Source organism: Peromyscus eremicus, chromosome 11, assembly GCF_949786415.1.
Source record: "Peromyscus eremicus chromosome 11, PerEre_H2_v1, whole genome shotgun sequence".
NCBI lineage: Eukaryota > Metazoa > Chordata > Mammalia > Rodentia > Cricetidae > Peromyscus > Peromyscus eremicus.
The window spans coordinates 48,513,774-48,536,253 of NC_081427.1; the positions used below are offsets into that span (position 1 = coordinate 48,513,774).

A 22,480-nucleotide genomic window follows, 5' to 3' on the forward strand; every position below is an offset into this window, starting at 1 on the left:
TGGGGAGCAGTGAGGAGTAACTGTTGAAGTACATTCAAGGTTAAGGGAATTCACCGTGCTCACTTGGGATAAAACCTGGTGTGCTCTTCTAGTGGGTCGTCCCCTTCCTCCCACTTTTCCATACATCCTCCACAGGAAAAACACCGGACAGAATCCTTTATGCCTAGAAGGAAGGAAATGTGGTCAGTGTTACTCTGACATACACCTGTCAGCTCACAGCAGATAATAATTCAAGATTTCGATAGTAAAACCCTATTTGCATCCCCAATTAGATTGTGTGGCAGAGTCATGCACAGGTCATCGGGGGCAACAGCCCACAGGGGACTCTTGGTCCTTCAGTGGGGTGGTCAGCAACAGTCACTGAATGTTCCTGTGCACTATGTATTCGGATCATCTCAGCCCTGTCCTTCTGAGAGATTTCAAAGAACAGAAACTCCGTGGGAGCAGAGATTTCTGTCTGATTTGGACAATGATGACATAGTGGACTCTCACAGACATAGGTGATCGATAGGCATTTGCTTAAGGAATAAATGAGAAAGAATATATGTGAAGATTGGGGGTGGAGAAACACAGGAGCTAATTTAGAAGTTCTCTGTAAGTGAGATCGTAAAGAATGACTTGTCTCTTCCCACATTACTGCAGTAGGAGAACATTGGCCATGAGACCTGAGGGAGGGCAACAAGAGAAGGTACAATAAAGAAGAGACAGAGGGTTAAGACTGAGGTAAAAAGGCCATTCATGCTGGTGGAATACGTCTGTTAGATAAGGTGTCTGCACAATCCACATTCTGACCTGCTCTGACAAACTTGCAACATTATGTAATCGCAGTGACAGATCTACAGAAAACTCCATCCCAACTCGGGAGTGCATTTGGTCAGAGGAACACTAGCAAGACGGCTAGGGAGTGCGCCATATCTTCTCCTCATTCTCTCCTTGTACTTTAGGCAGCGACCCAGCTGAGGGGAACCAGCTTTGTGGACTACCGAGTGGAGCTTCTGCTGGGCAGCAGCTACAGAGAGATGAGGAACTTGTGGAAGATTCTTCACGGTGTGAAAGTAAGGAAATGAGTTTGTAGGTATTTCTCCTGTGAGCACTGTATGGTAAAAACAGTGATCCACATTCTTGTTTCTCCCATTTCCTTTTTTTTTTTTCCGGAGCTGAGGACCAAACCCAGGGCCTTGCGCTGCTCTACCACTGAGCTAAATTCCCAACCTCTCTCCCATTTTCCTTAGCAATAGAAACTCCAAACTGTGTGTGTGTGTGTGTGTGTGTGTGTGTGTGTGTTCACATGTACATGTACTGCATACTGCACACGCATACAGCTACCTTCCTCTATTGCTCTCCACCCTGTTTTTTGAGGGAAGGTCTCTCACTGAACTTGGAGTTCACTGATTCAACAAGAGGAGTAGGCCAGTGAGCTCTGTGGATCCACCTGTCTTTGCAACCCAGAGCTGGGATCACAGGTATGTACCCTCACACTTGGCTTTTCACATGGGTGCTGGGAATATAAATTCAGGTCTTTATGCTCACACAGCAAGCACCTTGCTGACTAGCCAGACCCTAGAAACTTCAATTCTTAACAGAGCATAGTGTCACTCAAGGAAAACATTGGATTTCTCAGCAGCTCTCAAAAGTAGGTATGGCCATCTAAGTTCTAGTGAAAGAAATGTAAGGGAGCCGGAGTGATGGCTCACTGGGTAAGAGGGCTTGCTGTGTCAACACAAGAACCTGAGTTCAAATCTTGGCATGCATGAAAAGCTAGATGAGGCCAACCACACACCCGTTACCCCAGTGAAGAAACAGCAAGATCATGGGTCTGGCTGGCTACCGCCTGACTTCACTCAGTGAGACACCCTGTCTCAAGAGAATAAGGCAGAGGGAATAGAGCAGGCTAGTCAATTCCTTCTGCTGTCCTCTAGCCACCTGCACACACATGAACACACACCACACTCACAAACACACATAAGAGAAAGAAGTATGAGCACAATTGTCTTGTGCCAGTTTCTGGAAACTCCTGGGGTGTTAGGGGTAAGATACAAGGGAAAGAAAGGTGTAGACAAAAAGACATGATAATTATTCCAAATGGACGACTGCGCTCACTGTCAGCCCAGACCTCAGGTTTCAAGTTTGGAGGCTGAGCACCAAGGGAATTGTGGGGAAACTGAAGGTCTTATGAGGCAGCAAAGGGATCTATGCAGAATGATGGAGAGTGGAGATTGCTAAGTGGAGACAAATGCAAGACCTGGACAAGCACATCTGGTGGACACAAAGTACTGACTCACCTGTGTAGAAAAGGCCTGCTCTGACCAGAGCTTCAACAGCCACAGGGGATTCGTTGGGCCAGTCCTTAAAGGTGTCCAGCCTTAGTTCTTCATTAGCGAAGACGCTGTCATTGCAGTAAGCTAGAAAAACAGATGTAGGTGAGAGCAGGCTTTGATCGCAAAGTTCAAGTTAGCTGTGTGTGCAGGTGGAATGATCTGGTGTGCTGTGCTCACATCAAAATAATTGAGGGTGGTTAGAAAAGCATGAAGGAATAAAAGAAGCAATCAATTCAATTTAACAAAGAAAAACATTTTTACAGTCTAGAGGCCTGTATTTTATTTTACTTTTATTAAGCCATGGAGTGATAGGGACCAGCTCCCCAGTGCCACAATGTGTGGCCTCTGGGAGGAGCAGGCTGGTCCTTGAGCTTCTCTTTGGCTTCCCTTCCTCTGATCGTTCTCCATCACTCATTTCAAGAAGCATGTTCAGCCCTTGGTTTCTCTCCGTGTGTGCACAGGTGTGTGTGTGTGTGTGTGTGTGTGTGTGTGTGTGTGTGTATGGGTTCGTGTGTGCACAGGTACATGTATGGGTGTGGGTACATGCGCATTGTGAGTATGTACAAGTGGAGGCTGAGGACAATCTTCACTGTTATTTTTCAATCCTTCCCCCTGTTTTTGAGAAAGTCTCACATTTGCCTTGAATTCACTAAGCAGGCTAGGTTGTCTGGCTATGGAGCCCCAGGAACTGATGCATCTGCCTCCCCAGCACTAAGAGCACAAGCCCATACTGCCACACATAGCTTTCTCACATGGATTCTGGGGCTAGAACTTAGGTCTCTGCTACCCCAGCCCTTATTAGTTTGTTTTGTTTTGTTTGTGGCATTTGAAAACAGAGTCTTACTATGTTGTCACGAGCTATTGTGGGCCATGATGCAAATATGCAAATACAGCTTATAGTAATTTATAATTCAGATGTTAACCCACCGGAGGAATGATTCTCTGATGGGGTAACCCCACCAAGCAAGGTTTACAGACCACTGACTCTGAAAACTGTTGTTCCTGTCTGTAATTCCACATGTGCAAAAATAGCTGTGGTATCTCCCCATTACCATGCATTTTCATGTGATATAAATACGTAATCTCTTGATTGCATCCCAATCTTATAGGCACATATATTTGTGGATGGTCAGGAAGATGGCTTCTCATTAAGCTGCATAATTTTTACGTGTAGAAATATACTAGAATATGTTTCATAACTAGATATTATTCCACATGGACTGTAAGACACATAGAAGCCCTGACCTCTATAATTAGCCAAGCTGGCAGGGCATATTGGCCAGACATAGTGTCCCTGTGGATAGATTACTAGTTGGACTTTCACAGATTATACTCAAGAATGGAATTACAAAATGTCTAGGTTGTTGAATCAAAGTCCTTCAGAGACAAAAGTGACTTGAATTGCTTACCAGCTTCCCCTGCCAGGTCCAGCTGATAATGGGATGGGCAACATTCCCTACTAAACTTTTAGCAATTAACACTCTACATAACTTCTAATCTCAGTTTTATGATATAAACTCGAATTGAACTAACTAACTGTTTATTATTTAGGTCCCAAATAACAACTAATCAATTAATCAAGTCCAGAGAGAAATAGTTTTATGTCCAACTAACTGTGGAAGCCACTGCCTGGGAAAGTGCCAAGCACCATGTCCCCACCTGTGTGTTGCCATGGTAAATGGCTCTGCTCCTTATCGTCTCTCAAGGAATGTGCTATGACCTTGAGAGGTGGCCTTGTAATTTTTCTTATTTTTGCAGAGTCTCCTGTTAGAAATTTGTATATAGCCATGTAGAGAGAGAAGCTAGGATTATTACAGCTGAGAAGATTTAGAACTAGGGTAGAAGAAATTAGAATGACTAGGAGTTAGAATTTAGAAAAAAATCAGAGCTGTAAAAAAGAATTAGAGCTGAAGAAAAATAAAAGAAAATGACTTTCAGAACATTTATGAGTCTTTTTCCCTCAGATAGATAGAAACTTATTCTTAAAGACCCTCAGATAAAAAGGTTTTCTAAAGTCTTGCTGCTGTGAAAGCATTCTTTTAGCTACTCTGGAAAGGGGTCTGAGAGCTGGACTTACAGGCCTCTTTTACTATGTAGCTTTGGCTAGCCTGGAACTCGAGATGTAGACCAGGCTGGCCTTGAGCACACAGAAATGTGCCTGTCTCTGCCTTCTGCGTGCTGGGATTAATGGTGTGCACCACTACACCCAACCCTTATTAGCTCTTAAAATGCTCAATACATACATTAACTCTTTTGGCAAGAATCCTGCCCTTAACTTGGTGCTGTGTGAAAACAGACAATTCCAGTATTGCCATGCACTGCAGCCTGTGCAGCTTTGGACCTGACCCTGACTGAAGAGACAGGAAATGAAGAAACAACAGACAGTGAGAAGAAATGACAGACATGTGCACAGAAAAGCTGGGATTGGGTGGGTTGTACTTACTCTAATGGAGCAAGCACCAACTATGCATCAACCTGGGACGTACGTGAGTTTATTATGTAACTCACAGGGGAGGGATTACGTGAGTTTATTATATACATCACAGGGGAGGGGTTAAGTGAGTTTATTATGTAACTCACAGGGGAGGGGTTAAGTGAGTTTATTATGTAACTCACAGGGGAGGGGTTACGTGAGTTTATTATATACATCATAGGGGAGGGGTTAGGTGAGTTTATTATATAACTCACAGGGGAGGGGTTAAGTGAGTTTATTATATATATCATAGGGGAGGGGTTAGGTGAGTTTATTATATAACTCACAGGGGAGGGGTTAGATGAGTTTATTATATAACTCACAGGGGAGGGGTTAAGTGAGTTTATTACATATATCACAGGGGAGGGGCTAAGTGAGTTTGTTATATACATCAGAGGGGAGGGATTAAGTGAGTTTATTATATACACACAGGGGAGGGGTTAGATGAGTTTGTTATATAACTCACAGGGGAGGGACTAAGTGAGTTTATTATATACATCACGGGGAGGGACTAAGTGAGTTTATTACATACATCACAGGGGAGGGGTTAAGTGAGTTTATTATATATATCACAGGGGAGGGGTTAAGTGAGTTTATTATATACATCACGGGGAGGGGCTAAGTGAGTTTATTACATACATCACAGGGGAGGGGTTAAGTGAGTTTATTATATATATCACAGGGGAGGGTTAAGTGAGTTTATTATATACATCACGGGGAGGGGCTAAGTGAGTTTATTATATACACACAGGGGAGGGGTTAAGTGAGTTTATTATATATATCACAGGGGAGGGGTTACGTGACTTTATTACATACATCACAGGGGAGGGGTTAAGTGAGTTTATTATATATATCACAGGGGAGGGGTTAAGTGACTTTATTACATACATCACAGGGAAGGGGTTAAGTGAGTTTATTATATACATCACAGGGGAGGGGTTACGTGAGTTTATTATATACATCACGGGGAGGGGCTAAGTGAGTTTATTATATACATCACAGGGGAGGGACTAAGTGAGTTTATTATATACATCACAGGGGAGGGACTAAGTGAGTTTATTATATACACACAGGGGAGGGGTTAAGTGAGTTTATTATATACATCACAGGGGAGGGACTAAGTGAGTTTATTACATATATCACAGGGGAGGGACTAAGTGAGTTTATTACATACATCACAGGGGAGGGGTTAAGTGAGTTTATTATATACATCAGAGGGGAGGGGTTAAGTGAGTTTATTATATATATCACAGGGGAAGGGTTAAGTGAGTTTATTATATATACACACAGGGGAGGGGTTAAGTGAGTTTAATATATATATAATATATATATAATAATATATATATCACAGGGGAAGGGTTAAGTAAATTTATTATATACCTCTCAGGACAGAAGTTAAGTGAGTTTATTATATATATTGCAGGACAGAAGTTAAGTGAGTTTATGATATACATCACAGGAGAGGGGTTAAGTAGCCTTCATAGGCAGTCTCTATAGGACAGTAGTCTCCAGTTGTATACAACAGGGAGGAGAAAGCTAGTCTTTACACACACTGCTCAATCATTCATAAACACTTGTACTTACACACACTGTGAACATTCACACTCAGACCAGAAGGCGGCTCTCCCACCCCTCAAAGCCTTACCCAGGGAAGAAACTTTTGCCATTCCCGTGGATCTGAGGCATTGGGTCCTTGACATGTTAAAAAGTGACCATTCACTCAGGACTTCATCTACTCCTTACACATTCACTCAAGACTTCCTCTGTTCCCCACAGCTATGGTAACATTTATGATCATCCTTTTGAACAGCCCACTCCCCCTATGTCTACAATGTCACTCTTCTTATAAACTCTTGCGTATGTGTTCAAAGAAACAGCTCTGCTTTCTAAAGATCTAGAGAACAAACATTGACTACCTCTCCTTTTCCCTTTGTGTGTGTCATTATAGCAAGTTACTGGAAAATGGTGAATCTTGCCAAAAGGATGTTTTTGTCTGATTCAGTTTATACTTTTTGAGACAGTATTTTGCTATGTAGCCCAGACTGGCCTTAAATTTGTGGTCTTTCTGTCTTGGTTCTCAGGATTTGGGGATTCAAGAATTCTTTTTATTTTTTTTTTTTCTATTTGTTTTGTTCTTGATAGAAAATATTATGTAGTCCATGTTGGCTTCTAACTTCATACCAGAGTCTGGGCTGTCCTTGAGCTCCTGTGGCCACCTCCCGAGTACTGGGATTGTAAGTGAGCAGCACCGTAGTCAGTGGACCATGGAATTCTTTCTGTACCGTCATGGTTGTCATCGCCCTGTCCAGTGTCCTTTCCCATATGCACCCCACCCTTGCCTCTAGGGCCTGAACTCAGAGGCCAGCACACTTGCTATAAATAGTGCTCTGTCACTGAGATAACTCTCCAACCTCCCCTCTACTCTCTTGAGGTAGTGGGGATGGAACCCAAGGAAACTGCCCATGCTAGGCAAGTGGTCAGCCACTGAACCATATCCTCAGACCTGTTACTTCATTTTAATACAAATAGTCCTTAATCTCTTAGCAGCACACCGAGCCATTAAACAACATTTTCAGGGGCTGAGGATGTAGGGAAGAGTGCTTATCCAGCATGTGTGAAGACTTGGGTACCATCCACAGCACTGAATAAGTCAGGTATGGTGAGGCATGTCTGAAATCTTACCCCTCAGGAGGTGGAAGCAAAAGATCAGAAGTTCCGAGTCTTTCTTGAGTTTGAGCCAGCCTGGGATACAAGAGACCCTGAACTACCTTTAGTTGTTTTAAAGGCAGTGTCAGTTAAATAAATGACTCTACCACATTTGCCCATGCTTTTATATATATATATATATATATATATATATATATATATATATATATATATATATATAAAATCTATGACACTCCAGGCCAGTGAGGTGGCTTAGTAGGTTGAGGTACTTATCCATAAATCTGATATCCTGAGTTCAATGCTTAATGGTGGATTTGTGAACAAGAATTCCTGGAAAGGAGTTGTGTCTGTCAAGGTTGATTGATTACAACTTGAATGATGTGGACAGGTTGGAATGTTGCAGGTCCAGAGCATAATTACAACTTATCTTGAGCTATCATTAATTCCCTAAATAGCCATTTCTTGCCTACCTCTGTGTCAGACCAAACATCCTGTGACTAACAGATAAAAACCTCTTAAAATGTATGAGGTTATAAAACCCAGTTTCTCACAACCAAAAGGCTGAGCCATTAGACAACACCTGAGGCCTGTGGCTGAGCTCTCCCCATTTTGCTATAACTGCCTTTTTAATGTTTCTATCAATGTGTTTGAAAAGCATCTTGATTTACGACTTTCTTTGTTCTAAAACTATAAAAACTTTTGTGAAATTTCTTCCACTTTGGATCATGGAATTTGGGGTAACACAAATCTATTTTCCTCGGCTACAGTCACTCATATTTGGCTCCAGAGTAAACTATCTCATATCCTATTTGAGGTGATGTAGAGGCAAGAGCTCACAGATAAGCACTAGAGAAACCAGAATTGTTAAACACGCAGGCTTTTTTTCTTCAGTGGAGGAAACTGACACCCATTTTCCATCCAGAAGGCTGGAAATGGATATGTTAATACCTGGCAATTTTTGCTGTTCTGTAAAGCTAGCCCTCCCAGAATCCTGAGCATCATCTCAGTCAACACAACCCATCCTCATGAAAGAGGTCCCATGTACTTTACAAAAGAATTTGCTATTATGCTGATTACAAGCTCTTCCCCCATAGACCCTTAACCTGAGCACTGTTCTCAGTCAATAGAACACACTCTTGTGAAAAAATGTACAAAGAAATGTACTTTGCAGCTGGGTGGTGGCGCACACCTTTAGTCCCAGCACTCAGGAGGCAGAGGCAGGTGGATCTCCGTGAGTTCGAGGCCAGCCTGGGCTACAGGGTGAGTTCCAGGAAAGGCTCAAAGCTACACAAAGAAACCCTGTCTCGAAAATCCAAAAAAAAAGTACTCTGCAAAGGAGTAGCCACGCCTAAAGCTTTGTTGTGATATTTGTCATGAGGAAACTTTTTTCCTAAATTTTACAGTGTTTAAATGTGTAAAGAATAAATGACTTGCCATCAGATTCCAGAAGTTTTTACTCAGCACCATGTAAGTTGTGCTGACCTGAATATCATTCCTGACCTCACTGTAGTTGGTTTTTGTTTTTTTGTGTTGTTTTTTTACTCTTTATTCTTTTAGGAACCTGCCACCCAGCTCCCAAATAAATACACAAAGACTTATCCTTACTTATGAATGCCCAGCCTTAGCTTGGCTTGTTTCTAGCCAGCCTTTCTTTTTTTTTTTTTTTTAAGATTTATTTATTTATTATGTATACAGAAGAGGGCGCCAGATCTCATTACAGATGGTTGTGAGCCACCATGTGGTTGCTGGGAATTGAACTCAGGACCTCTGGAAGAGCAGTCGGTGCTCTTAACCTCTGAGCCATCTCTCCAGCCCTCTAGCCAGCCTTTCTAACTTAAATTATCTTGTTTCTCCTTAACTACATTTTGCCTTTGGGCTTTTCACCTTTCTTTATTCTATATGTCTTTCTTTCCTTCTTACTCTGTGTCTGGCTGTGTGGCTGGGTGGCTGGCTCCTGGTGTCCTCCTCTCCTTCTCCTTTTCTCACTCCTCTCTCTTTTTTTTTTTCAGGGCTGAGGACTGAACCCAGGGCCTTATGCTTGCTAGGCAAGCACTCCACAACTGAGCTAAATCCCCAACCCCCTCACTCCTCTCTCAAACCTAGATTTCTCCTTCTGTTTATTCTCTCTGCCCACCAGCCCCACCTAACCCTCCCCTACCTAGCTATTGGCCATTCAGCTCTTTATTAGACCAATCAGGTGTTTTAGACAGGCAAAGTAACACAGCTTCACAGAGTTAAACAATTGCAACATAAAAGAATGCAACACATCTTTGCATCATTAAACAAATATTCCACAGTGTAACTGAATGTAACACATCTTAAATTAATATTCCACAACACCTCACCTGGATCATTTTGTGTGTGTTGATGGTTGCAGACAGCCCTGCAAGGTGAGACTGATGTTTTTGCACTAACAGGAGAGAATTAAATCCCAAGACTAGTCCTCAGACCCACACTCCAGGGTGCCTACACATACAAATACACCAAAAACCCTCTAACATAAAAATAAATAAACCAGTTATTCTATATGAACATATGGTTAGCATTCCCCCTCACACACAATTAATCAATACAAAAAATTTTTAAACTGAGTCATTCCATAAAAGCATAAATCACATTTAAAAATATTTAAAAGAAGAAAAATGAAAAGGCTAAAAAAAATAATGCGAGTGCACCAAAAGAAAGAAAGAAAGAAAGAAAGAAAGAAAGAAAGAAAGAAAGAAAGAACCAAAGCATTTGGAATGTGCCTGAGGTTTTACCTGACACCATAGGTAATTCTCTTCTGACCCAGGAATTCACAAAATGTTCTCCCTGAGGGAAAGAAATTCAGGTTACTGACTGATTTATAAAATACACATCTATCTGTGAGCTGCAAGTGAAGGACTTCCCCCACTAAAGCCAAGTTTCCTTAGAGCAGCAAAATTGTTCACAAAGCAGTCCTTTAGTTTTGGGTTGATTCCTATCGATGTTGGCAATTTTTTTTTAAAGATTTATTTATTTATTTATTTATTTATTTATTTATTTATTTATTATGTATACAGTATTCTGCCTGCACGTGTCCCTGCAGGCCAGAAGGGGGCACCAGATCTCATTACAGATGGTTGTGAGTCACCATGTGGGTGCTGGGAATTGAACTCAGGACCTCTGGAAGAGTGTCGGTGCTCTTAACCTCTGAGCCATCTCTCCAGCCCCCAGATGTTGGCAATTTTTATGCAGTACAAAACATCAGTGAATGTTTACCTGTGCCAAATGGGAACTTTCTCAGGGTCACTCTTAGGGGACACGCAGCTCAGCAACAGAACTGCAGTCACACAGAGATGCATTTTAACTCATGAGGAACTGAGCCACAGGAAGGAATCTCACCTCAGAAGAACCTTTCCGACTGTGCAACTCTCCCTCCGAGAAAACTGCACCCAGACTTTCAGTCTGTGCTCTCTGCAGACGCTGCCTCTGAGTCAGTCAACCATGACATCCTCCCTTGGCTTCTGTTTGGGCTAAGTTTCCCACCTCTTGCCACTAGGAAGTCCCTACTACTTTAGAGCCTAGACAGCCAGGGGCAGGAGCCAGCTCTGAGGTCCCTGCTGTCACCAGGAACTAGGACAGAAGACTGAGTCAGGCATCCAGAGGGAGGCAGCAGGAAGCCAGGGCAGTGGCCTCAGTCAGAGGGAAGATGAGGAGGCAGAGGAAGCCACCCAAAGCCAGCCTGCAAAACCACCTCACATGGGTCCAGCTGAGCAAGACCACAAGATTGTTGTGTCTCCACTCTGCAGAGGAGAGGTGGGAGAATGGATCCATGGAAAATAAAAATCCTCACCCTGAGGATTCAGGTATTACTAGGTGATGAACACACACTATTGTCAAACAGAGTTTGCGGTTGTGAATTACCGTTACATGGACAAATCCCTCGTAGCTTTTAATATACTGGGCAATTTCCTCTGAGGATTTCTTACTTTGAAGAAATTCACACCTATAATTAAAATATAGGCATTTAATGAGCATTTAATAAAACCTGTCGAACTACTGGACTTTATACATCAGTAAAACTGTCAAAAACAAAAAAAACCAACTTGTCCCAATAGCAGGCACAAGTCCTGCCCAGGTCCAAACCAGATGGGGACCCAGGACTGAGCGGAGGAAGTAGACACAGGGTCCCACCCTTAACCAAGAAGCTATTTGCAATCGATACCTGCCGATAACAGGAAAATCAGTTTTCTCCAATGGAGTGTTACTGGTATAGCAACCACACTCCAGGACAGGCCCCAGGCCCAGGAACAGGTGACCAACACAAAATGAACTCCATATTATTTCTGTGGGCATTTGTTTCGTTTTGGGTTTTTGTTTGTTTTGTTTTGGTTGGTTTTTGTCTTATAAGTTTTTTAACTGTTTTGGTTTTCGTGTGTGTGTGTGTGTGTGTGTGTGTGTGTGTGTGTGTGTGTGTGTTGAAACAGAGAGAAAACATAAAGTTGTCTGAGTAGTGAAGTGGGGAAGATCTGGGAGGAATTGGAACCAAAATGTATTGCGTTAAAAAATTCACTCCAAACCTTACTCATGAGAATTACCATTGTTTGTTTATATTTGTGACAACACACGTGGTTATTAAAAGTGAATCTTCAGATTGCTTTTATTTTTATTTTATAATGAGGTGCCCCCGTGTTGCCCAGGCTAATGATAAACTCCTGGCCTAGAGCAATCTTCTGCCTCAGCCTCAGGAGCAGCTTCAGCTGTACGCACACACCACAGCGCTCTGCTGTCATCTCATTAAATCAAATGTGCAAGACAAGCAATAAAGAGACCGCCACACAGTAAACAGAGTGGGGACTCCGGTGCCCTTCTGAGGGGTGAGCCTAGTTCCCCTGGTCAGATCAGCCGGTGACAATAGAGACTGCCACACAGTAAACAGAGTGGGGACTCCGGTGCCCTTCTGAGGGGTGAGCCTAGTTCCCCTGGTCAGATCAGCCGGTGACAGCAGAGAGAAACAGGAAAATTAGTTTACCATATTCCACCTACTAAACAAAAATTTCAGCATAAGGCTTAAAGTAATCGATATTAATCTATTAATTTTGATTTTTATAACGTATTGAACATCTTCCTGAAGGGCATTCCTTTCCCATAAAAATGAAGCTACTTTTAAGATTAAACAAAATTCCTCTACTGACACTGACGTTTCTTTCTCATGGTGTGGTAAGGAGTGGACTCAGAGCTCTTTGGTCAATGGGGATGATGAAATGCCCTGTTCCCTTCCAATCACATGAGAAGATGAACTCCATCACATGATTCAAAAAGGTCTCAAGGGTTTCCATTAAACGTCTGTGGCAGCCAGGGATCCTGGCTCCAGTTTTCACATCTTTCCATGCATTGCTCTGTGTCTGAATGTAATCCACGTAGCACACAGCACCTGGGGTGGACTACAGAGAATTGAGGTTATTGGTCCTTTAAAAAATATTGTTGTGCCGGGCGGTGGTGGCGCACGCCTTTAATCCCAGCACTCGGGAGGCAGAGCCAGGCGGATCTCTGTGAGTTCAAGGCCAGCCTGGGCTACCAAGTGAGTCCCAGGAAAGGCGCAAAACTACACAGAGAAACCCTGTCTCGAAAAACAAAAAACAAAAACAAAAAAATATTGTTGTAACTCAACTTGCTTTTAAAATGTTTCAGTACTTTTTTTTCTTTTGAGATAGGATCTCAACATAGGCTGACTTTAGGATCTCTGGATAGCAAAAGTAAAAAGCTTGAGTTCCTGATCCTCTTGCCTCCACCTCACAAGGTCCGGAATTACAGGAATGTTCCCACCTCGACATTACTTTCTCAAATGGTATTCTAAAAACTACTGCAGTTGCTAGACATGATGATACAAACTGCAATCCCAGAACTTGGGAGTCAGAGAAAGGCAGATTGTGAGTTTGTTGCCAGTCTAAGATGCATAGCAAGTCCATGTTTCAAAACTTAAAATTACACTTAAATCAGCTTACATTTATTATTCAGTTTTTTAAAAGTATAAGAAGATATTCAGATATTTTATCAATATTTCATAAAAGCAGTGACCAAGCCAGGGTTTAAAACTGAAGTCTAAGAAACTAAGGATAAATAAAACAACAAGAAATTTGGAGCCTGAGTTCTGATGCCAGCCCTGTGCTCATGCTGACAAACAGATGGAAGGTATATCAGTCATTGCATGTAATGCATGACAGTTTTTGCAAGACCTACAAGCTATACATTATTATCTGCATTTTACATTCAAGATTCTAAGAGGGTCAGTGCTTCATTTCAGTGCTGGAAATCAGGCAGCCTGCATGTGCAAGCATACCTCAGTCCACCTCTGTCTGGAGCTTCTTGTGTGAGCAGGCCTCACTCCTTCAAGCTGTGGGGCCAGTCCCTGAACTGTCTCCTCTTCTTGTGTGGGTCTGTTCCCTCTGCTCTATGTCAGAGAAGGGACAAAGGGCCACTAGAGGCAGATGTGCAGCTCCAGTTAGGGCTGATCACATGATTACTTGTGACCGATATGGCATGCAGTTGTCCAGAGTATAGCCAGCAACACTAAAGAGAGGGCTCTGAGGACAAGCAGACGCAGTAGAGATGGTTTAGGAGCCCAGGGGCAGCAGCTGGTTCTGTCTGAGGCTGGAGTGAGGCAGGTCCATCTGCAGGGTACACTGCCAACTCCCAAGGGCCACAGTGGCATTCTATGATCTGCTCATCATGGCCCCATCATCCCTGTAAGCACATCACTGGTTTTCAGGAATCTGTTCTCTCTCTGTCCACTCTGTCTCCGCCTCTTTTTCCTTTCCTCTTCATTCCTTCTTCCTCCTAACCTCCTCTTACTTTCTTTTAGACTTCTTTTCCAAATAATTTAAGTGAAGAAAGTAAAATGTGAAATTTTCTCACCACCTCACTGCTCAGCAAACCCAGGCCCAATATACAATGAAACAATATAAAAAGATTGTTTCATAACATTTCCTATACATTTTCTAATATAGTTTAAGCATCTTTGAAAGGCTGCTCACCCTACATGAATTGTGCATGTTTATGTGTAGTGGGTAGCCATTCCAGCTTTGATCTGGAAGTTCCAACCCCCATTGAGGCTTCGGTAACGATCACGCCTACCAGGTGAGGCCAAGAGAGGACCCTGAAGACCCGAGATCCAGATGGGCCAGCTCTCTTGGTTCCTGGACCCAGGACGCTAAAGGTAGACCAAGCAGAGTTCTCCAGAAAACACCGCCCGACTGTGCTACACCTTCCCTAGACCCTGCAACCTACCTATCCCTTCACTTGTAAGTTACCCCACAAAATAAACCTCCCTTTTAACTATGTCGAGTGGCCTTAATAATTTCACCAATATTTATGTTTCCATTTAAACATTATCCTAGACAGCCTTTAATTTTTGTGAGCATGGCTGCCTGTGTGCAAGGTGCCTTGTAAATACTTGCTTACTTGGTTTGTGTGTGACCTAGCATCGACCCAGGAATTTGACATGAGGCAGTAATGCCATCTTCCTCTAGGAGACATAATGATGCTGTGGTCCAGCTTGTTTTTAAAGTCTTATTCCTGTAATAGCAATGGCATTGTGAGGACCCTGGAATTCACTTTGAATTAACCTGGTTATTGTTATTCCATGGAAAACAGTGGCAGGAGATAGATGAAATATTTACTGACCAGGTGCTGACAAGTGGTGCTGACAAGTGTTTATTACGCTGTTCCTTTTATTTTTATGAGCTATTCCATAATGAAAGTTTGAAAACCAGTGAAAGGAATAAATCGTTATTTGGCAGAATTACAAAACCAGTACTAATCAGATTACTAAAAATAATTATCATATACATTTTCTAAGCAGGGATCTAAAGACCATGCCTACTGCAATAACAAAATCTTGCATCTTGGAAACAAACTTTTTTTTTTTTTTTTTTTTGCATTGCGGCACTGGGATGTGGGCAAACTATGTATCTGGTCCTCTCATCTTTTAGCAGAGGGTGGCTTTGATTTCCTGATTCTCCAGTCTCCACCTTCCTAGTGGAGGGATTACAGGTATGTGCCCCTGCATCCAGCAAGCATTTTCATTTGGTGCATGTTCTGCAGTATGTGAAACTGCTTGTAATGCTTTAAACGTTCTTATTTTCTTTCATTTATACAGCAATTCCACCCCTGTGTAGATTAACACATATATTAATTAAGGTAAATCCGGGAAGTGCTGTTGACAAGACATTATCTTAGTATTTGGGATAACAGGAAGATGGGTTAGTAGGAAAAACACCTCAGCACAAGCATGGGGATCTAGAGTTTGAATCCCTAGTATGTGCATGTCAAGGTGGGGTATGGTCACAGATGTCTTTAACCCTACCCTGGGATAGCAGAGACAGGCAGGTCCTACGGGCCCACTAGCCAGCTAGTCTAGCCAATCTATGAGTTCTGGTTCAGTGATTCTGTCTCAAGATAGGTAGAAAGTAATAAGGAAGACATCTGAGGTCATCCTGTAGTCCATATATAAACACACACACACACACACACACACACACACACACACACACACACACACACACCCTAAACCAAACCCATGGCTTGAAGTGAAAGCAAAATAACGTTTTGTTTTTTTTGAGATAGAATTTTGCTGTGTAACAGCCCTGGTTCTCCTGGTACTCACTCTGTAGACCAGGCTGGCCTCAAACTCACAGAGATATGCCTATAAATTCCTGTAATTCAAACTTATCATTGTGACCAGCTCTTCCTCTCTTAAAAAATTCTGGGTGATCCTATACTGAATAAGAGAAAGAACTCAAGGGAATACTCCAACAATGTGGCTCTTTTGTCTCTAGTTTTATTTTGCCTTTTTAAAAATTGAAAATTTTAATCCTAAAACATTTATTCACTTACTTTGGGAACCACTTGGCATGCTCCTTCCAAGGATCATCTCCTTCTTCCCAGTTTCCCAAGCATCCACCACAGGAGAAACACTGCACAGTGTCCCTTTTACCTTCAGATGCAGAAAAACATTTTGACTGGCCAGCAACGGCATCAAATGTGTCTTGGAGGTGACCATATTGTACCAAACCATAAGTACCATGGACTACTTATGACCTCTCTGGCTGAATCTATATCCAGAGACCAACTGCCATAAATGACCCCCTACTGAGTATTGGACCTCCACCCTCTAGCCATGGTCTTCTTACATAGGCATATCCCAGGGCCCTGCACATGCTAGCTAAGCAGTCTAGCACTGACTTATACCCTCTAGCCACAGCAATATTTTCTTTCTTTTTTCATTTTTCTTTATTAAGAAATTTTCTACTCACTCTACATACCACCCACAGATCCCACCTCCTCCCTCCTCCCATCTCCCAGCCCTCCCTTCCAAGCCACCCCACATCACCACATCCCCCAAATCAAGGTCTCCCATGGGGAGTCAGCAGAGCTCGGCAGACTGAGCCTAGGCAGGTCCAAGTCCCTTCCCACTGTACCAAGGCTGTGCAAGGCATCACACCACAGGCACCAGATTCCCAAAAGCCTGCCCATGCACCAGGGATGGATCCCGATCCCCCTGCCTGGGTGTCCCCCAAACAGTTCGAGCCAAACAACTGTCTTCCATATCCAGAGGGCTTAGTCCAGTCCCATGGGGGCTTCACAGCCACTAGTTTACAGTTCATGGGTCTCCACCAGTGTGGCCAATCATCTCTGCGTGTCTTCCCATTATGATCTTGACATCTCCCACCTGCAGAATCCCTCCTCTCTCTCATCAACTGAACTCCCAGAGCTCAGCCTGGCACCTGGCTGTGGATCTCTGCATCTGCTTCCATCAGTCACTGGACAAAGGCTCTATGATGATAGTTAGGGTATTGGCTAGACTGGTCACTAGGGTAGACCAGACCAGGCGCCCTCTGGACCACTGCCAGCAGTCCAAGGCTCGGTCATCCTTGTGGATTCCTGAGAGCCTCCCCTTTTCCCTTGATGTCCTCATCTATGATGGTATCTCCCTCCCTGCCCTCCCACTCTGTCCCTGTTCCAGGTTGACCCTCCCATTTCCCTATGTTCTCATTCCCCACTCCTTGCCCTCTGCCACCCCCACACACCCAGTCTGCTCATGTAGATCTCATTCACTTCTCCTTCTCTGGGTCATCCATGTGTCCCTCCTAAGGTCTTTCCCTGTTAGCTAGCCTCTCTGGAGCTGTGGGTTGCAGTCTGGCCATCCCTTCCCTCACATCTAGTATCCACTTATGAGTGAGTACATACTATGTTTGTCCTTCTGAGTCTGGGTTACCTCACTCAGGATGATATTTTCGAGTTCCATCTATTTGACTACAAATTTCTTGATATCATTGTTTTTTACTACTGAGTTGTACTCCATCGTGTATATGTGTCACATTTTCTTTATCCATTCTTCAATTGAGGGGCATCTAGGTTGTTTCCAGGTTCTTGCTATTATGAATAGTAATATTTTCTAACGTCCACATTTAAAGAAAGGTAACCTTTTATTTTATACATACAGGGTAAGCTAATAATGCTATACTAGTTGTTAAATTTTAATGAAATACTTAGAGGTAATGCAACAGTTAAAAATTTACAAATATTACAAATAAAAACATGAAACTAAACTTTATATTTTACACAAACACCTCACAAAATGGAATCCAGTTACCTGTAAAGACAAAGCCAGCTGCTGAGAGCACACGGGGCGATGTCCCATGGGCATAAAACGGCCAGTTCTCAAAGGACTCCAGTCTGGCCTCCTCCTCTTGGTACCTTGCTTTGCCACCTCTCAGCTTCTCGGGACTCTTCACCCTTATGTCGTACTTGCCGATGTTACCGACGTCTTTGCCCAAAAGGAACTCGCATCCTGGACGGAATTTCTGGTGGCTTTCTATTGGAGTTTTCCTTAGGCTGGTACCAAACAGGATTAAGCTACAGCAGAAGCACTGAACCCCAAGTTTCACCCTGGTAAAGTAAAACCCAGCAGCTGCCATGTCCTGTGGCGTCCATGATCTGAAAGTGTCATAGGTCGTGAAAGTCTTTAATCGCTTGGCCTCACTACGCATATGCGAGTTAAAACCTTTCTTCATTTTCATTCGTTCCTGATGCTCCTCTTCTTCTTGACTCTTTGCGAGCTGGACTGCATCCACACCGAGAAGAGCAGAGAGCTCAGGGAGAAACTCATAATCAATCTCGGAAATCCGCTCCTCGGAGGCCTCCCCGTGAGTGGCCATTTTCTGAGAGGAAAAGGAAAGCAGATGATTGGTCTTCTAGTTAGTTTTATTTTGTTGTGATGAGCACCTTGACCAAAAGCAACATAGGAGGAAAGGGTTTATTTCTGTTTACAGTGGTGGTTCTGTAGTTGAACATGCTTGTCGGACCGCCAGCTCCCCAATAATGACACAGAGACTTATTATTAATTATGAAAGCTTGGCCTTTAGCTTAGGCTTGTCCCTAACTAGCTCTTAGGACTTAAATTATCCTGTTTCTATTAATCTATGTTCTGCCACATGGCTATTTACCTCTCTTCCATTCTGTATGTCCCACTCTCTTGATGTTATTTCTAGAGTGCCTAGATTCATCCCAAGTTCCTCTCTCTCCTAGGGAGACCCACCTAGTCTCTCCTGCCTAGCTATTGGACATTCAGCTCTTTATTAAACCAATCACACTGACACATCTTCATACTGTGTAAACAAATATCCCACAACATGGTTCACCATCAAGGGAAATCAGGGCAGGAACTAAAGGCAGGAAATGGGAAGCCAAAAAAAAAAAAAAAAAAAAAAAAAAGAAAGCAGAGACTGGAAGAATGTTGCCTACTGGCTTAACTTTCCATAGTTTTCTTAGCTTAATTTCTTTCCTTCACCTTTTTTGTTATCATATTTATTTACTTGTTTGTTTTTCAAGACAGGGTTTCTCTGTGTAGCCCTGGATGCCCTGAAACTTGCATTTTAGACCAGGCCAGGCTGGCCTTGAATCAGAGATCTGCCTGCCTCTGGGGGACTGGTTGATTTTCTTATAGAACACAGGACCACATGCCCTGAGGGCACCACTGCCCTTATCGATTAACACCAAGAAAATACCCCACAGACTGCCCACAGCCCAATTCTGATGGCAGCAATTCCTGTTTCAGCCTTTGAAGTTCTGGTTAGCAGGCATGTACTTTCCTAACTAAAATGGGTCTTTCAATGAAGCATGCTCTTTCATCTGACACCTAGCAGAGGTTTCCCTTGGAGCAGTTACACATTTGACAACACCTAATGTACCATAAAGAGTTCTTCTCACTACCGTGTAAAATCCACCCCAGCAACGGTCCTTCTGGACTTCTCTCAACCCTCAGGCTACTCAACTCTTATTTTTTTAGTTATTTTTTCTTATTTCTTTCTAGGTATTTTTACAGTTGTTTCTGTATACCCTCCCTTTACAGTCTCCTTAGTGATCATGAGACAAAGGTCATGTTCTTATCTGTAGACACAATTGCCCCACTTTAGCATCCTGTTCCTTCCCTGTAAAGAAGGAACTGGCCATGACTTGGCAGTCTAAATACTTTTCTTAGTTGCTTTCATTTTCACTAGAAAAACCTGTAGTTATTTTTCCTAGTGCTGGGATAAAATACTCTGACAAAAGCAGATCACAGAAAACAAGGTTTATTCTGACTTACAGTTTGACGATATATTTTCACTGGGGCACAGGAGACTTGGTGTCAGGAGCAGGAAGTCAGCTGGTCACAGAGCATCAGCAGCAAGGATGCAGAAAAAATGAACAGGAAGTGGCACCAAGCTATAAAGTCTCAAGCCTGTCCCCAGTGACCCACTTCCTCCACCAGGCTCCACCTCTTAAAGATTCCAACATTTTACCAAATGGCACCTCAGCTGGAAAAAAAATGCTCAGACACATGAGCTGTTCATGGGAGATTTTTCGCATTCAGAGCACAGCATGAGCCAGGATATAGTGTCTTTCACTAACATCTATATGTGAATACCTCCCTCCCACACTCTCCTCGTTATCTTCTTTCTTTCCTGAAAAATGCTTATAAATCTTGTTCTCTCTCTCTCTCTCTCTCTCTCTCTCTCTCTCTCTCTCTCGTGTGTGTGTGTGTGTGTGTGTGTGTGTGTGTGTGTGTGTGTATACACATGTTTCTTAATTAGGGTTACTACTCCTCTGATGAAACACCATGACCGAAGCAACTTGGGGAGGAAAGGGTTTATTTCTCTCACAGTTCCATGTAACAGTTCCTCATCAAAAGCTCTGAGGGCAGGAACTCAAACAGGGCAGGAACCTGGAGGCAGGAGCTGATGCAGAGGCCATGGATTGGTGCTGCTTACTGGCTTGCTCCCCATGGCTTGCTCAGCCTGCTTTCTTATAGAACCCAGGACCACCAGCCCAGGTATGGCACCACCCACAGTAGGCTGGGCCCTTCCCTATTGATCACTAATTGAGAAAATGCCTTACAGCTGGATCTCATGGAGTCATTTCCTCAACTGAGGCTCCTTCCTCTCTGATGACTCTAACCTGTGTCAGGTGACATGAGAGTAGTCACTCCATGTGCCAGGTCATACACAGATAGAGATTAAAGGACTACTTATGGGAACTGGTTCTTTCTAATTCCAGTTTCCACCATGTGGGTTCCAGGGATCCACCAAGGGCACTGTGTTGGTGGCAGGTACCTTGATGCACTGAGACATCTCGTTGGTCCAGCCTCTTCTGTCTTTCTTGTTTGATTTTTCTTTTGTTTTCTAATACAGGATCTGATGGTAGACCTTTAATGGGAATAGTGAGAAAATATCTGAGGCACCAAAAGTCAAATTCCACAGTCAGGGAAGTGACCAGTTGATGCTTGAAGTTACTGCTTTAGTGGGTTAGTCAGGACCTCAGGGAATAACAATGAGTGGGATTTTATTTGAATACTTTAGGATATAGTTATGTTGTGTGTTATTGTAAGACATTTTCTGTAACATGAATCTAATTGGTCTTAATAATAAAAAACCAGGAGCCAGATATGAGGTAAATGCTGAAAGATCAGAGAGACAAAGAGCAGCCAGCCACAGCCAGCTCTTACCTAGGCAACTCCTCAGCCAAAAAGGGCCAAGCTCTTGTCTCTGTCCACCTTATATTCCTCACTCTGACTTCCTGTTTCCTCCTATCATGTGCTTGGATTAAGGTTGTGTGCCATCACTGCCTGGCCTCTGTGGTTAACTAGTGGCTAGCTCTGCCTTCTGATCTCCAGGCAAGCTTTATTTGTTAGAGCACAAACCAAATATTATCACATTTCTCCTTTGAAGCTGGTAGTTTCCCCAGCTCTCTCTGGTATCTCTGTCTTCTTCTAGATGGGAATTTAATTGGTCATTTATCATCTTGCTTGTTTCTCACATATTTTTAAAGATTTATTAATTTCTGGATTTCTTTCCAACTTTTAAATTGTGTGTGTGTGTGTGTGTGTGTGTGTGTGAGAGAGAGAGAGAGAGAGAGAGAGAGAGAGAGAGAGAGAGAGAGAAAGAAAGAGAGAGATTTTATTCTTTAAATGAGATTGAACCTGTAAGTAAATTTGTTGCAACTCTGTGGGTTGGGTCCCAAGTTTTAGCACCAACATGTGAGTTTTGCAACTCTGGGGAAAGGTGCTCTGACTACCTGGGGAGTTGGACAACACCTTGAGCTGCTTAGGACATCTCTGGTGGTTGGAGCTGCAAAGAGACAGCCCAACCCTGGAGGGCAAGGTATCCCAGACACCTCGAGCTGCTCAGAGCAGCTCTGCCCTGAGGGTGTCCCAGACACCTGGAGCTGCTTAGGACAGCTCTGACAGCTGGAGCTGCTCAGAGCAGTTCTGCTCTGGAGGTATCCCAGACACCTGGAGCTGTTTAGCACAGCTCTGATGGCTGGAGCTGCAAAGAAACAGCCCAACCCTGAAGGGGAAGTTTTTCTGACTTTTCAGAAAATCAGGCCTGGAACTGCTTCAGCAGCGAAGGGTATCCTGACTGTTTGGGAAAGTCAGGATATACCTGGTGTGATGGGGGATGGTCTCCCCACAGGATAGAGCAATCCTGATCCTCTCCTGGAGAGCCACTACTGCTGAGTTTTG

General features: G+C 43.2%; 1 protein-coding gene across 1 annotated transcript in view; it reads right to left on the bottom strand.

The window, feature by feature from the left end:
* Positions 1-18,638, bottom strand: part of LOC131921753 (baculoviral IAP repeat-containing protein 1a-like) — a 52,612-nt gene extending 33,974 nt beyond the window's left edge. Inside the window, exons 1-6 of the mRNA XM_059276498.1 lie at positions 18,074-18,638; positions 16,315-16,414; positions 11,344-11,425; positions 10,218-10,269; positions 2,283-2,402; positions 64-163 (exon numbers count right to left, since the gene is read on the bottom strand). Coding sequence (XP_059132481.1) covers positions 64-163; positions 2,283-2,402; positions 10,218-10,269; positions 11,344-11,425; positions 16,315-16,414; positions 18,074-18,638 — 1,019 coding nt within the window. The remainder of the gene's footprint in view (positions 1-63; positions 164-2,282; positions 2,403-10,217; positions 10,270-11,343; positions 11,426-16,314; positions 16,415-18,073) is intronic.
* Between the last annotated feature and the right edge of the window lie 3,842 nt (positions 18,639-22,480).